Source organism: Actinia tenebrosa, unplaced genomic scaffold (genome assembly GCF_029948245.1).
Source record: "Actinia tenebrosa isolate PJP-AT-01 unplaced genomic scaffold, QUT_ActTen_1.0 PGA_scaffold8__29_contigs__length_14323225, whole genome shotgun sequence".
Taxonomy (NCBI): domain Eukaryota; kingdom Metazoa; phylum Cnidaria; class Anthozoa; order Actiniaria; family Actiniidae; genus Actinia; species Actinia tenebrosa.
This window is the reverse complement of record NW_028292585.1, coordinates 11,523,321-11,538,685: the sequence shown is the minus strand read 5'-3', so window position 1 is coordinate 11,538,685 and position 15,365 is coordinate 11,523,321. Positions and strand designations below refer to the sequence as shown.

The following is a 15,365-nucleotide window of genomic DNA, read 5'->3' as shown; positions in this document are numbered from 1 at the left end:
CCTACATAGGCTATAGGGTATCCAATAGTTTTGCCTACATATTGGTTCACCTACTGAAGTTGACATTCATATATAAAACTTTTATTCTTTACATGAGAACTATTTTTTTCCTTTTTGACAGTATGTTAATTGTCTCATCCTTCATAGATAGGTTTACAATGCATTTGACAGGTAGGCGAACTTCAGTAGGCGAAACTCCTATGTAGACGAAACTGTACATATACTGACTTGAATTAGCAGTGGGGGGTTGTCGACTAACAAACAAAACAATACTGCACATTATTCTATGGAATCTTGGAAATGTACCTGTAAAAATGGTGCGGTGGCAGCAGATGCAGCAGCAGCAGCAATAGCTGCAGCGCTAACAACAGCATCTTGACTTGCAGTGTTGGGGTTTAAACTGGGTGCTTGTTCTTCCTTTGTTGCTATGACAGTTGGTTGTACCAACCGCTTCACTGGGGCACTCTTCCTGTCTTTTCTGTATGAGGAATGAAAGACACTTATAACTGAGATAAAAGTTCAAAGGAGTACTTTAGGAGAAATTTGCTATAGTTGTATCAAGAACACCTACTTTTTTAAAAACTCCTCCTTCAAGACTCTTTCACGCTCACTTAATGAAAAAGATTTAGCTTTTGTAGAATCTGTGAAGGAAAGAAAATAAGAAAAAAAACATACAACAAAAATACTATTGTGTAGTTCCAGAAATTATCCATTCCCTACCCCCGCCCCCACCCCACCACAAAGGAAATTGGAATTTCCGAGGGGTAGGGCGGTCAGAGAAAGAACAAAATTACAGAGCTTGCTTGGAAGAAAATTGGAATTTCTGGGGGTAGGGGGTAAGGATAAAAAATTCTTCTGTGGGGAAGGGGGTATGGGTAATAATTTCTCGAACTATACATAAAAATATGATTTTGATGTTAAATGTTGTAAGACAATATAGACATTCTTAGCCTTTACGTGTTTTCCCAGTCCAGACCACATGTCATTCCACTAACAATAAAATTCTTTGTTTGATTTGTTTCCATATTCATGTGTTTTCACATTTTAATTTGTGAAACAAAGAAATGATACTACAGGGAATAACATGCGGTCTGAAATGGAAAAACACTTTGTCCAAGCCAAGAAGGTCTGTTCTAGAAATTTATGTATATGAGTTTTAATACTGACTTGAATGTTTGGTGTTGGTCATGAAGCCTCCAGTAACAGGATCTCCTTGATATAAGCCTGACTGCATCTCACCATTACCCTACAAACAACACAGGACTGGTATCAAGTTTTGCCTCATTTTTTTCATTGTTAAAGACTTACTGTAAGTTACCACTTACTGCCATTTTCATAAACATGCGAACTTGGTAGCTACAAGCTGCATGCTGAAATATGGTTCTCGCTGCTGTCAATCAAAACTAATCAGTCTGTACCTTTCATATTTTTGACTTCATACCAAACAACTTTTTAACATGCTTTAATAATGTGCTTTTTATCGCTAACCATTTAGGTATTGACACATTTTGATGTTTTGATATCATTACATCAATGTAAAAACTCTGCCTGGGCATATTCACCTGGATCTGCCCTGTCGAAACATCAAAGTGAAGCACCCATACCTTATTGGTTAGCAACAAGGAGCAAATCAAAAACTTGTTAAAGTAAGAATGGTATTTTTTACCTTTTTCAAGACAGATGTACTTGCGTTATCAACTTGCTCATCATCATTCCCATCAACATTGCCAGGTTTATCTCCAGATTGTGTTTCTTGTATGAATGATATTGAATTCTGGAATGGATTTTCTTGTTCAATCAAGTCTTTTGCTTGAGATACTTCATGAGTGAACACAGTCTTTGTACTTGTTGTTGGCTCTGTATAAGTCATTCTGACATCATCAGTTGATGATGTTGGTGTTGCCATGGACACCCATGCTGAAGGCCCATCAACATGCCGAACAACTAATGCTGCTGGTTGCTGAATACCTTTCATGAAGAGAGTTTATAATAACAGCTATTGTTTTAGATACTCTTAGCACATGTTAAACTTTCATTTTTGTCCCAAAGTCATTTTAGTTGCACTGTTGAATACCTCCACTAAATAGTCAATAATAACTCTAACATCAAAATAGGGTGTTCAAGGGTCTGTAGTTGGGATGATGAGGGTGGGGGATGGGCCTGTGGCATGTTTACTCAAATGTGTCGTAGTAGATAATTTTATCTCCGTAAATACAAAAGATAATAGACTGACGTTTCGGACGTTAGTCTTTCGTCGGAGTCAATTGGAAGGACTAACGTCCGAAACGTCAGTCTATTATCTTTCCTATTTATGGTGATAAAATTATCTACTACGACACATTTGTTTCAGCTAAAAAACACAGACGCAGTCCAAACTAGTTCCAAATCTAGTCGTTATCTACATGTTTACTCAATTTGCTTCTTGAATAGATCTCAGCCATAACATAATTTTCATAAAATTTATGATATCATGATCAATCTCATCCAATAAAGTTTAATATCAAAATTAATATTTTCAAGCATTACCTCTTTGACCATTTCCTTTAGAGACTTCATTTCCATTCTGTGGACTTTTGATTTCTCTCAGTAATCTTGCTGGAATCCTTACTCTTTGAGCTGAGCTTCTATCAAATGAACTATCTAAGAAAGACGTATCTACCTTACTATCCGCCCTATCATGACCCGATGATCCCCCTATTGTACTCCTAGAACTAGAATGTGAAGAACTTGCAGCATTGGCACCCAGAGCAAGTACATCACGTTGGTCCTGTCCTAAAGAACCAGACGTGCTGGAGGTACTTGTACTATTCAATTGCTCGACGTATTTGGAAGCTCTTACTCCAGAACTGACTGATGTTTCTCCTGGTTTGTCATTGCTATTAAACGTAGAAAGAGCTTGTACAGCAGCACCTGTGAACGAAAGTATTTCTCTAGACTTTTGGGGCTCTTTATCTCTTCCTCTGAGATTTGTCGAAAAAGCAGGCCTCATTTCCTGGTCACCGTTTTATAGACATGCTTCAAAATTTCGATGAAATATCATATTAATCCACCAGAAAAACATTTTGATGGTTTTCTTGAACTATTTTCTTAGTGTTTTCGTTAAAGTTGACTTGAATGTGCCGCCATATTTTATTTGGGTTTGAAATATTTGAGCCCTCTATCCATACTTCTCAGCGGTTAACTAAACATGTCTCAAACGACCAATCAAAAGGCGTTTTATATTTTGTTTTTTTGACCAATCAAAAGGTGTTTTATATTTTGTTTCTTTTGACCAATCAAAACGCTCTTTTTTATACATCTTGATATTTCCCATGAGCCCTAATAAAAATTAGAAATGAACAAAGTCAGCTGAAATGATTACAGAGAATGTTCAAAATGTCGTTTAAATATTTCTTTTTTAGCGTTGATCGTAGGCAATCTCTGAATGAACAATGGCAGCAGTAGATGTTGCAGTTCTTGAAGAGCTTGGAGAGCTTATAGAAGATCTGACAACGACTGGGAAACCATCTCTCGATGAAAAACAAATCAAAAGAGTAAAAAATATTTGCAAGACATCCAACTCATATGTAAATCACGCTTATCATATTCTGATCACACAGCTCAAGAAAAAACACTCCGAAATACGATTTTCCTGTTTTCAGATAATACAAGAGTTATTTAGTAGGTCTCATGTGTTTAGAGAACTTATACTTGGCGAGTTTCAAGTATTTATGGAGTTGGTTATTGGCGTAGACTCCAATATCCCACTACCACCTCCATTGAAAACAGCAAAAACTTTAAAAGAAAAGGGAGTTGAGGCTGTCGAAAGTTGGCACCAGAAATATGGAAGCCACTACAAGAAGCTTGATTTGGGTTATCAATACTTGAAGAGGATCAAACACATTGAATTTGATGCTATTAGGACAAGGTCTTTAGCAGAAAGAAGGCAGGCTGAGGAAAGAGAAAAGAGAAGACAAAAAATCCTACAGAAAAAAATTGACAAAGCTGAGAATGAAATAGCTGAACAGACAGGACATATTGAGTTATGTCTTACAGAAATAAATAACTGCTTTAAACTACTGCTTCCTCATCCAGATGATTATGAAGTGCATTGTTTGGAACTTGAAAAAGAAGACATTACACACCAGATCACTACTGGTAATGACCTGGATACACCAGGAAAAAAAGATGGAAAAGAAAAATCATTAACAAACATGACTTCGAATACTAATAGCAATAGTACTAATGATACTGATATTGAATGTGATGGCAGTAATCAAGAAGATACAGGTACCAAGGAAAACCAAAGAGAAGATTTAGTGAAAGATCATGGTCTTGGCTCACGGTCATATGAAATCAATCTAGAAGTAAATACATTCCAGCCAACAGTAGATGAAACAGAGGATAACACTATTATCATTAATACTGTGAGGGAAATGAACAAAGAAATAACCCATAAGTATCTGCCAATGATTAATCAATGGCTGCAGGTATTTACAAAAGCTGGTCATTCACATCAAAGAATCTTAAGTGTTATTGACTTAAAAAGACAACTTCAGTCAGCTAAAGACAAATTTAATGAACTAAATATTTCTCCAATAAAATTGGGAAATAAAGAAGAAAACAATAGCTGTGATGATGATGATGACAATGATGAAGATGAGTTTTTAGATGTCCCAGAAAAGGAAGGTATAGAATATATTCCTGAGAACAAGATGGCAGAGTATGGACTTGAATCCATATTACAAAATAAGAGTAGTGCCAATGTCACATCTAGACAGAATGATTCTCTCAAACATGAAGAAAGTTTCCTCAAACAGTATGGATTTAGTATAAAAGATGCTGAAGATCCAACTTCCCATGCAAGAGCCATTCTTGAAGCAAGGAAGAAACAAAGATCTACAGATTTAAAGGGTAATCAGGCTGATTCTTCAACAACAACCTCTTATATACCAACAATTGGTAGTTCTTCCTTAGTAGAATCTGAAAAACGCAGCAAGCTACTTGAAAAAGCACCAGTAGTCCCTTTCGATATGGACCTTTATCACTGGGAAGACCCTAACTATGATCCTCCTAAGATCATCAGATCAGACAACTTCAACAATTTTTGGGCTAATAGCGATATGGAAGCTGAACAGTTGTTTAAGGAAGACAAAGGCTCTATGCTAAAGAGAAGAATAACTTTTGGTGGAAAGTTTGAACCAGTCAAGTGGGCTTGCCATGCACCATTGCCTAATGGAAAGCTGTGCCCTAGAAAAGATAGAATAAAATGTCCTTTTCATGGTCTCATAGTTGCAAGAGATGACAAAGGAAATCCTGTAGGTGAAAGAAACATTGATACATCTGCTCCTAGTACCTCCACAAGTCTCAGTCAGGCTACGTCTACTGAGGACTGGAAAGACATCCAGCAAGATATAGAAGCAGCGACTGGTCTTGATCTGGGAAAAAATGTGAAAAAACGAAAGGGACAGAAAAGGAAAAGTGGAACTTCTGAAAAGGAACTCTCAAGAAAACAGAAATACTCAAGATTAACAGACATTCACAAATCAACTAAGACTCCAAGAAGTCGTTTAGAAAGGAAAGTACTTAGTAGAGACTCTATGAAACGAGTTGCAGAGGAGATGGATAATTTAGCAACTAAGAGGTTTTTGGATAAATTTGGGGATCAATTTAACTATCAGCTAAGAAAATAAAAATATAATGCATAATTGCATTATAATTGCATGCACTAGAGTGCAAACAATATAACTGTGAAACTTTAGTAACACTAAATATCACAATTTCATGCAAATTCCATTGTTTTCTATTGTTTAATTAGCACTATTTTGTACTATTTAGTAATTAGTGTTTTACGGATTAATTGTTTGCACTCTAAACTGTGAATAATATTTAGTACTAATTAGTAGTAATTCATACAGAATCCTTTGTTTCCTATTGTTTGATTAGTAATGTTTAATAAACGAGCAGGAGTGTTTTATCGGGTATAAAACACGAGGCGCAGCCGAGTGGTTTTAGACCCAATAAAACACGATCTGCGAGATTATTGAACGGCTTAGAAAACTCATGATGTTTGTTCTCATACTGTACCGATTTCTTTACGAAATGAACCAAGCTTGATAGAGAAAATCCAAGTTAAAGTTTATGCAAATGAAGACGAATCTTTATCAGATATAAAATCACCTTCATGGTCATGATTTCTATTGTGTTTTCTTCATGAATTATTAATGAGTTTTCTAATCACTATTTAGTAATAAAAATTAGGATTTGTTTCACGGGTTTAGTGCGAGCACTCTAACACTGCCAAATATTACTAGTATAAGAATATTTGTAAAATATAAACAACATTTGAAATAATATTTTAAAATATAAGATATAAAAATATTGCACCTGAGGTTATTATATGTGGAAAGGGAGGTAAGGCAATAAACTGTTGATGTTAAATAACTATTTCTGAATAACCATAACCATTTGTCCCCCATTCATATTGCTTTGACTTTCTTACTTGTAATGAATAGGGGTTACTAGTTTGGACTGCATGGGTGTGCATAAGAAGTTCACACCTAAGTAAGAAAGCTTGCAATGTACTAATGTTTTGGACATTTGTTCATTCGTCAGAGTAGAATTTATATAATGCAAGGAGTAAGAAGCCAGGATGATGGAAAGAAAACAGCATAAAATGTCATCATATAAATAAGAGGCATTATTCTCCTTGTTTGATCATGTTTGCTTTATATATAAACTTTCCTTTTACTTTTCTCTTATTTACTTTGACGAAGGATTACTGTAACGTTCAAAACATCAGTACATTTGCAAATTTTATCTGATTGAACCAACAAATTGCAGTGGATATTAATCACTGATTAATATGAGTCTAGACAGAAGACGGAGCCTGGCATGGGGTTAGGTACTCAGGTCATGTGCCTTGATAACCTAATAACCCAAGTATTTTTATCCCCATCACATGAGCTAACTAGTACCTTGTGCAGGGTATCAGCCAATCAGGGATGTACACATTTGAGTACTCATGTACAAATCATATGAGTAGCCTTTTAAATGCGTCTTTAGCTTTTACCCAGGAAGCCAGCAACATAGTGTTTGCAATAACTTTAACCCCACTAAATAACTTACAAAATCTGACTTTACTATCCATTCTGGGGCATACTCATAGCCGTAAGATGGGGCAAAACTATTCAATTCAGGGAAATGGTGGTTTGGATCCCCATACCTTGTATCCCACACAGCATACTTAATGCCCCACCACTTCAACTATCCATGCTTTTCACTTCATGAGTGACTGCCCACCTCACACACAAGCATTGGCATGGACAGACCATTCACCACATCACACCCTGCACTGCTTCACATACAACCTATTTGTGTCAAAGCTTCGCAAGCACCTATCCATGGCAGGTATCAACCCTGCCTCCTATGCAGGCCATTCCTTTTGTCCTCTAGTCCTTGTGAACCTAATAAAAATGCTTTTCATCCTTAATAGCCTTATCAGCTATTGTATATGCTTTCCCCCTTTATTGTTGAATAAAATTGAAATCAAATGTCTCTGCTCATATCAGTATGATCTTGTAACCGGAAGCCTGACTGTTGTCACGTGAGAGCCGTCTGGAAGCTCTAGTGCCAGCCCCCTTGCTAACAGCAATCTTCTGATGGAGGAGGAAGATGATATGGACAATGTGAAAGAGCATCTTTATAAAGTTCTTGTAATAGGCGAATATGGAGTAGGTGAGGGCATATAAGTATTATTTTGCTTATAGTTATCTTTGTTGTTAACAAGAACTTTATTGATATCCTACAGGCAAGGTGAGAAAATACGATTGGTAGCCGGACTTGTGGTATCGTGCACTTCCGTTTTGTTTATATTGCTGACTGTTATGATTGTAATGTTTGATATTGTATCCTATTTTTCATAAATTTTTATGGAATTTTGAAGACCTCTATAATAAGAAGATATACAGAAGGTAAGTGTTATCTAGATATAAGGTTGCTCATAAGAAAAGTGTGCAGTGTCCTCCAAGATTTTGTATAAAAGCTCACAATCTTTGAAAATTTCGTTATTAGCCAGTATTTCGGATTTGGGTAAATTACCTTGCTGAGTATCAAAATAACACTCTTTTTTCAAGCCGTTTTACGTAATGTAGCTGATAACATTCATTGCAGCTTCATGTAGGCATCATTTTGACTAAAACGAATGGGTGATTTTAATCATTTTTGTTTATCAAGGATATTTTTCTCCAAACTACAAGCTCACTATTGGAGTAGACTTTGCCCTCAAGGTCATTCACTGGGACCCAAAGACCAAGATTAACCTTCAACTCTGGTAAGGAGAAAACCAATTTTAATTTAGTATTGCACCTAAAAGGTTCCTCCACGCTAGAAATATTCTCATATTACAGCATATAAAAGGTTTCCAAGTCACATATATTTTTTATTTTTTGCTTTTTAGGGATGTAGCAGGTCATGAAAGATTTGGTCACATGACTAGAGTTTATTACAAATATGCGTAAGTAATAAACACACATGTATACTGATAAAAAGCCATCATTTTTCATTTATTGCCATTTACTAAATAAACTATTTGTTTCATTGTAGGATAGCTGCTGTGATTGTTTTTGATGTGTCAAGGTGTGTTGTGTTAATTTTTTGGGTGCAATTTATTGTAATGTAATTCGTCAGGGAAAAAAGATTGACAGTTTTGACATACACTGTATTATGTATGATGAAATTTTTGATGTAAAGCTGTCTTACACACGAAATGTGTTTTTCTCTCTTAGGCCAGCAACATTTGAAGCAGTATTTAAGGTTTGAGTAAAATACTCCTGTGTTCAGAGTTTAATTATCACAACTATGATAGAATTCAATTTATGTATTTATTATTTGATAGAGGGAATGAGGATTCAATTTATGACATGCAATGAAGGCATGCATGCTTGCAGCTTCTACAGGACACTTAGCCTGTGTGCATCTTAACATAAAAATGCATGCAGGTTAAGGTTTCTCCTGACAGATTTTTCCAAGGTTGTGACCTTTTGTAGTTATAGATGGGAATGCCAATACTTTAATTTTCAACCAACATTCTCATATTTTACTCTCTTCTAATGATTTCTCAGAATGTCAATAGTCCCTTTTGCAGTTCACGGCGTCATCTTGAAAGATAGCCATGCCTTTGCATCAAGGTGAGAGGAACAGTGAGCTTGCAATGATGGAGACATATGAATAATAATTCATATTCTTCCTTCAATGCTAAGGCATGGCTACCTTTCAAGATGGCGCAGGAAACTGTGAAAGGGACTATTCACCTTTGTTCTTAATTAAGCAATCTTAAAACGTATGGAGACAATGCTTTTGTTGTTGCTGCACCAAGACTTTGGAACAATTTACCAATAGAAATATGAAAGTCTCCATCTGTGTCTGTTTTTAAAAATTTGCTGAAGACACATTTGTTTAAGTTAGCTTTTAATTTATAATTTTACAATTAGTACAATTTTTATTGTTTTGTTTCACATATTTTTACATCTCAATTCTTATTTAGCTTAGTTAATTATATATTATTTTTTATTAGTGAGCGCTCTGAGCAATTAGTGGATTTAGCGCTATATAAATAAATATTATTAAAACACTCATTAATATTTCATAAGTTTATGGTCCAATTGGAGCCACCATACACGTCACGTGCATGAACCTTTATACCCGATAAAGTCCTCTTCATTAGTATTCAAGTGATTTTATATAAAGACACATGTGTCTTTATATAAAGACACATGTGATCTTTATATAAAGACCACTCGAATACTATGAGGATGACTTCATCAGGGATGAAGTATGCATCCAAGTTTAGATGAAGATATAGAGCTTCATCAAGGTCATAGTCAACCCTAATGATCTTTGACTAACGTGCCTGTCTTTGCCTTGGCACGCAATACCCAACATGTGGGAGCTTCTATTGAGTCTAGTTGCGCATGCCCGTGACGTCAAATCTCTATCGAAGTATAAAAATCCATGTTCGTGACGTGTATGGTGGCTCCAGTTGAACCAAAATCTTATAAATTGTTCATGAGTGTTTTAAGCAGTTCAAAAAACTCGTAGATCGTGTTTTATCAGGTATACCTGATAAAACACTCCTACTCGTTTTTTAAACACTACTTATTATTATTATTAATTAACATTGTCTAATGTATATCTAGTGGTACAAAGATATTTCTGAAAAAGTAATGCTGACCAATGAGAGTCCCATACCAATTATTCTCCTAGCTAACAAGGTAAGTAAAGTATTCCATCATGCAGTCTGTGTCTCACAAGGCACATGAAGTTTTGGGCAACCTTTTTTAACTATGTTTGTTCATGTGTGTATAGTGTGATCTTGAAGAATTTCCAGTGGATCATGAGAAACTTAATCTGTTTTGCCAAGAAAATAGATTTGCAGGATGGTAATATTTTGATTGTTTACGTAGTTACATTTCTTAATTTATAATAATAATAATAATAATAATAATGATAGTAATAATAATAATAATAATGATAATAATCAACTTTATTAACATGTCAAGGGATTTAGCTATAGAGCTAATTTGTGGGGAAAACATAAATAAATGTACAATTTACTTTTTGCATCTATTTCTACCTTGCAATATTATTATTATATTTATTTTGACAAATTAATATTCCTAGGTTCCCAACATCAGCAAAGGAAGACAAAAATATAGGTAAGGTTCTACAATCTAATACTATAATAAATATAATATTACCCTATATTCTATACCATATATATTACTAATGACAACAGCTACTGACAAACATTGGGTTTCGTAATACCTGCTAGGTAACTCAAATATTTCAGTGGCTTCTTGTGAAATCGTTTCATTTTTTACTGCCGACAGCCAAAATCCACATGTTAAAAGGTGCCGGCTGATTATTTTTGTTCGACGGCAGCAAAAAACCAAATTCCAGCTAGCAGCTGACAGCTACCAAAATTGCAGTTGAGAATTGCAGTAATCTTTTTTTTTTTTCAGATGAAGCTATGAGATTTCTTGTTCAATCAATACTGAGTCTTTCTGGTAAGATACCAAGACCTCTTATGACCAGGGACTGCATATCACTTTCCAGTAGTCGAAGCGGTACTCCAGCATCAGAAATAGGTGGCTACATGGTAGACTACAGCTATGCATACCCCACAGATGAATCATACAACCAGGAATATATACCACAGAAAAAGAAAAGCTGCTGCTAGTATTTATTTGTTAAGTTTGGCGCGCTCATAAAGTGATCTCAAAGGTCTTGAAGGTATCCCAATACCTTATAGAGAAACGATAATATCTATATTGTAAAAACTGTATATTATGGTGCATTAATAATAGGTTTAAATATGTGCATAATATATTAGGTGTTTTAGATTGAGATCCATAAAATAATTTACAACTTCCATGCATGTCTAACATACCTGTAAGTATGTACATGCACTCTTATGCCTGCAATTTATAGAAGTTATGTTATGATGTTTTACCTTTCTCCATGACTACAACCATTTCTTTTTACTTTTTAAATACCATATTATACAGCTATTTCAAAAAAGGTTGGTGACGGTTTTGTTGCATGTTGCATGCTGAAAACCAAGCAAGAAAGGTCACAACAATATGAAATTTAAAGATGTGAACTTTTCCATCAAGCTTTCTTCGAAAAAGATTTCCCAGCTCCAGAAAAATTTGCTTTATGAAACACAGTTTACATCTTTAATAACTTTCCAAGCAACAAAATTATCTTGCTGCAGTTTTGCCAACTCCTACATTTTAATGGCTTGTTGTGAAATTGGTTTTCATAAATTATTCATGGCCAATCATAGATATGAGGAATCGACTGATTATTTTTGATTGACAGCAGCGAAAAAACAGATTTCAGTGTGCAGCACACCACTGCCAAGTTCGCAGAAGATTGAAAACTGTAGTAACACTAGCCTTCTCTACAGGCTACTCACTAAGGTTTTTGTTGGTTTTGTTTTTTGTTGCTGTTTGAGAGGGATGGGTATCCTGTGGTGAAAACAAGGAAAACTAAAGCAAGCGGGGCAGGGAAAGAAAAGAGTGAGTAGCATCTCCTCTCTCACTCTTCTTTACCAGTATAGGAAAAGAGAGAAAAAAGCAGAGGCCTGCGGAGGAGGCTACAGTAACACTAAAATAAAAAAATTTCCTAAACTTTAAATGCACTTAATTTCTTTTGAAATAATTTATATTTTATATTTGAGTATACTAAATTTCAAATTTAGTAAGCAACATGCAACATTTTTTGAAATGGCTATATATGTCTAGTTTGATTCAAATATTTTTAATATTGCTTTTCATAATTACTAAACAATACCATTTAAGTTTGAATACACCATCAGAATCTCTAAGATTAGATAATATACTGTGTTACAATGTAGATCCAAATCTTATTTGTATTTATAATTTTGTAAAAAATTCTAAATGATTTCAATAATTTATTATTACTGAAATTAGTATATGTAATAGGACTCCATGCTGTCCAAATAAGAAATAATTGGACGAGGAAAATTCCGAGGGCTGACAAAATTGGTTGAGGCTGTAGGCCGAGTCCAAGTTGGCAGTCAGAGGAATTTTTCAAGTCTAATTATTTCTTGATTGGGGAGAATGAAATCCCATTACCTATTAATTATATAGCTGCCTAATTAATCCCATATCAACAAGACCAGTCCAATTAAGAATATAATTGGACAGTTACCTATATGGGATTAATGAGAAGCTGTATAATTATTATAGTTAGTAATAAAAATAAAAAAATTTTGCATGTATGTCCCAGCTCACGCCATATAGCCTGTAGTTATGACAGGTCTTAGACCATAATTATTGTAGTTGGAAAATTCATATTTTGGGTAATAAAAAGGCCTCAACCTAGCATTTGAACTTGTTTTCCTTCAGCTCCATTCACCACTTTCTGTAAGTTCAAGTTTCAAGTTTATTCAAGTTTATTTTTACAAAATAATGACTATATATACACAATTTATCACCCTCCCGCAAATAGCATAAAGCTAATCTAGGCAGGAGGCGATATGTTACATTAAATAAATATTAGAAGATTTACAAATAAAATATGGCGATAAATAAATGAAAAACTAACAGTTTACTTGAAATAAAGAAACGAAAAGGGAAAAAAAAGGAGAAAAAGGAAAAATGATACTAACCAAGTATTGAAAATCAAGAAATAATTATTTATAAATAGTCGCAATATATAAAGACTCAGTCCGAGACGTTCAAAGTATAATGTAGTCTGTCTACAATAGTGGAAGTGTCAACATAGCTATCTTCTCTTAGGAGAAAATCAGATAGTGTTTTACGTAATATTAACTTAATCTTCTTCTTTTAATTTACGCAAATTGCTCGGTATCGTATTCCATAACCTAGCTCCAAATCTTGAGAATGAATTTTTTTGTACTTCCAGTTGAGATTTTTTAATATAGAGATTTTCTGATGATGAGAATCTTGTGTTGTATGAGTGAACACTCGTAGCAAGGGTAAATTGATTTAGAATATTAAGAGGTGCAAGCTTATTTTCAATATCATGCATTAACTGGGCGACCGATTCATAGTAGAGGAAATTAATTGGTAGTGTATTAGCTCTGATAAAAAGAGGAATGGCATGTTGGGATCTATCAGTGAAGTAGATTAATCTAAGAACTCTTTTTTGTAGAAGAACTTTGTTTAGGTGAATTTGTGCAGCTTGTCCCCATAAAGTTAAGCCATAAGTAAGATAAGGGTGAATCAGAGATCGATAAATATTATGGAGAGTATGGAAAGGAACTAAATGTCTTAGTTTCGCAATTATTCCTACAGCTTTACTTATTTTTAGTGCAATATAATCTATATGATGATTCCAAGAAAGGTTGTCATCTATCAGAATTCCGAGGTATTTAACAAAGTCTTTTCGCTCCAAAGGAAGGAATCTATTTAGATTGCTATCTAGAATCTTTACAATAGGTTCAAAAGGGAGTTTCTTTTGATACGGACGAAAAATTACATAATTGGATTTTTTGATATTAAGGGTTAGTTTATTCGCAATTAACCAGCTACTTAATTTGGCAAGTTCAATATTAATAGTTAATTCAAGAGTTTTTAAGCTTTTATTGGCATATAATAGGTTAGTGTCATCAGCATAGAGATAAAATTTAAATTTGTTAGAACATTTATAGATATCATTTACATAAAGCAAAATAATAATGGACCTAGAATAGAACCTTGAGGGACACCGCACAAGGTGGTTTCTTTATTTGAAGTTACCGTTCCGATCTGTGTTGTTTGAAATCGGTCTTTCAAGTAAGATGCAAACCAATCATTAATAATACCTCTAATCCCATAGTGATAAAGCTTACTTAAAAGTATCGAATGGTCAACAGTGTCAAATGCTTTTTTAAGTCAATGAAAATATCACAAGAAACAGTTTTTTATCCATATTACTCTGTATGGCATTTATGATATCCAGAGCAGCATGTTGAGTAGAATGATCATTACGTCCTGTACATTATTCACAGGTCAAATATAAAGCATTCATTGGCTGCAAGGTTCAAATTTGAATAATCATTTGAAACTAAATTGCAGCCTATTGAATGCTTTGTGTGAGAACAGTTAACTGATGTAGTAAATAGAATATTTTGGCAAAAAGGGGCAGTGGGACAAACAAAACAAATATGACAGAAAATATTATAGAGTTTTGTGTTTTTGTCTTTCTTTTATGAGGAAAGGTGATCAATTTCCCCTTCTTAATTCATTTTTTTTGTTGTATTCTCTTGTGGGAGCTGTTAATATCTATCAATGTCATTGTACCAAAGCTTTTTTAAAATTATTTTTAAAATTATTTGCCCCCTGGATGCCCAATAAAACCTAATGATCCAAAAATGGCCACCATATCGACAGGGCAGAAAAACGACAAGCCTGCTACTTTCACTTTATACGATTTTTTTTTAGTCGTAATATTAAAATTTTAAGTGTTTCATTGGGTCACTGCCCTGCTCGAAAATTGTGACGAAAATTTTGTGGAATTAGACGTAAATAGAATTATATGATAGAGTCTTAAGGTGAAGATAGATTATAATTAAACATGTGGTTGTTTTTATTCTGATAAACTCCAAGGTATTGTTTAAAAAGAGTGATTGTGGAAAGTATAAAATTATTTCATTCTGGGAATAAAAAAAAACCTTTGAACCTTGAAACTATAAGTTACAGAAAATGTCAGTTTTTATGCTGATAACGTAGAAAACCGCTCCCAAAGTACAGGCTTTATATCGCAAATAGAAGAAGGTGGACTAGTACAAGGGGGTTGGGGAAGGCGGATGAGGAGGGGGAAGTGAGTGTTTGTTTTCGCCATCGTGGGGTATA

General features: G+C 34.4%; 2 protein-coding genes and 1 pseudogene across 4 annotated transcripts in view; 2 read left to right on the top strand and 1 right to left on the bottom strand.

Annotated features, from left to right (window-relative positions):
- LOC116306259 (uncharacterized) overlaps nt 1-3,118 on the bottom strand; it is a 38,772-nt gene extending 35,654 nt beyond the window's left edge. For all 3 annotated transcript variants that reach the window (XM_031716285.2, XM_089040722.1, XM_089040721.1), the window contains exons 1-5: nt 2,527-3,118; nt 1,667-1,968; nt 1,168-1,246; nt 572-641; nt 307-478 (exon numbers count right to left, since the gene is read on the bottom strand). In XM_031716285.2, the coding sequence (XP_031572145.2) occupies nt 307-478; nt 572-641; nt 1,168-1,246; nt 1,667-1,968; nt 2,527-2,989 (1,086 nt within the window). In that variant the 5' untranslated portion in view covers nt 2,990-3,118. The remainder of the gene's footprint in view (nt 1-306; nt 479-571; nt 642-1,167; nt 1,247-1,666; nt 1,969-2,526) is intronic.
- Nucleotides 3,119-3,342: 224 nt separating this feature from the next.
- Nucleotides 3,343-6,590, top strand: LOC148905173 (UV-stimulated scaffold protein A pseudogene; annotated as a pseudogene).
- Nucleotides 6,591-7,612: 1,022 nt separating this feature from the next.
- LOC148905172 (ras-related protein Rab-38-like) lies at nt 7,613-12,890 on the top strand. The gene is made up of 11 exons (XM_089040724.1): nt 7,613-7,716; nt 7,790-7,794; nt 7,925-7,952; nt 8,215-8,311; nt 8,438-8,494; nt 8,584-8,616; nt 8,766-8,793; nt 10,176-10,250; nt 10,345-10,418; nt 10,660-10,694; nt 11,001-12,890. Exons 1-11 carry the CDS (start codon nt 7,641-7,643, stop codon nt 11,216-11,218), a joined length of 726 nt encoding a protein of 241 aa, XP_088896850.1. The 5' UTR covers nt 7,613-7,640; the 3' UTR covers nt 11,219-12,890.
- The last annotated feature ends 2,475 nt before the right edge of the window (nt 12,891-15,365 follow it).

Excerpts from the sequence above, each read along its gene's own strand:
- LOC148905172 (XM_089040724.1), top strand. The coding sequence starts at position 7,641 with ATGGAGGAGGAAGATGATATGGACAATGTGAAAGAGCATCTTTATAAA. Across the intron at positions 10,251-10,344 it reads TTATTCTCCTAGCTAACAAG|TGTGATCTTGAAGAATTTCC; the intron begins GTAAGTAAAGTA and ends ATGTGTGTATAG. Across the intron at positions 10,695-11,000 it reads AAAGGAAGACAAAAATATAG|ATGAAGCTATGAGATTTCTT; the intron begins GTAAGGTTCTAC and ends TTTTTTTTTCAG.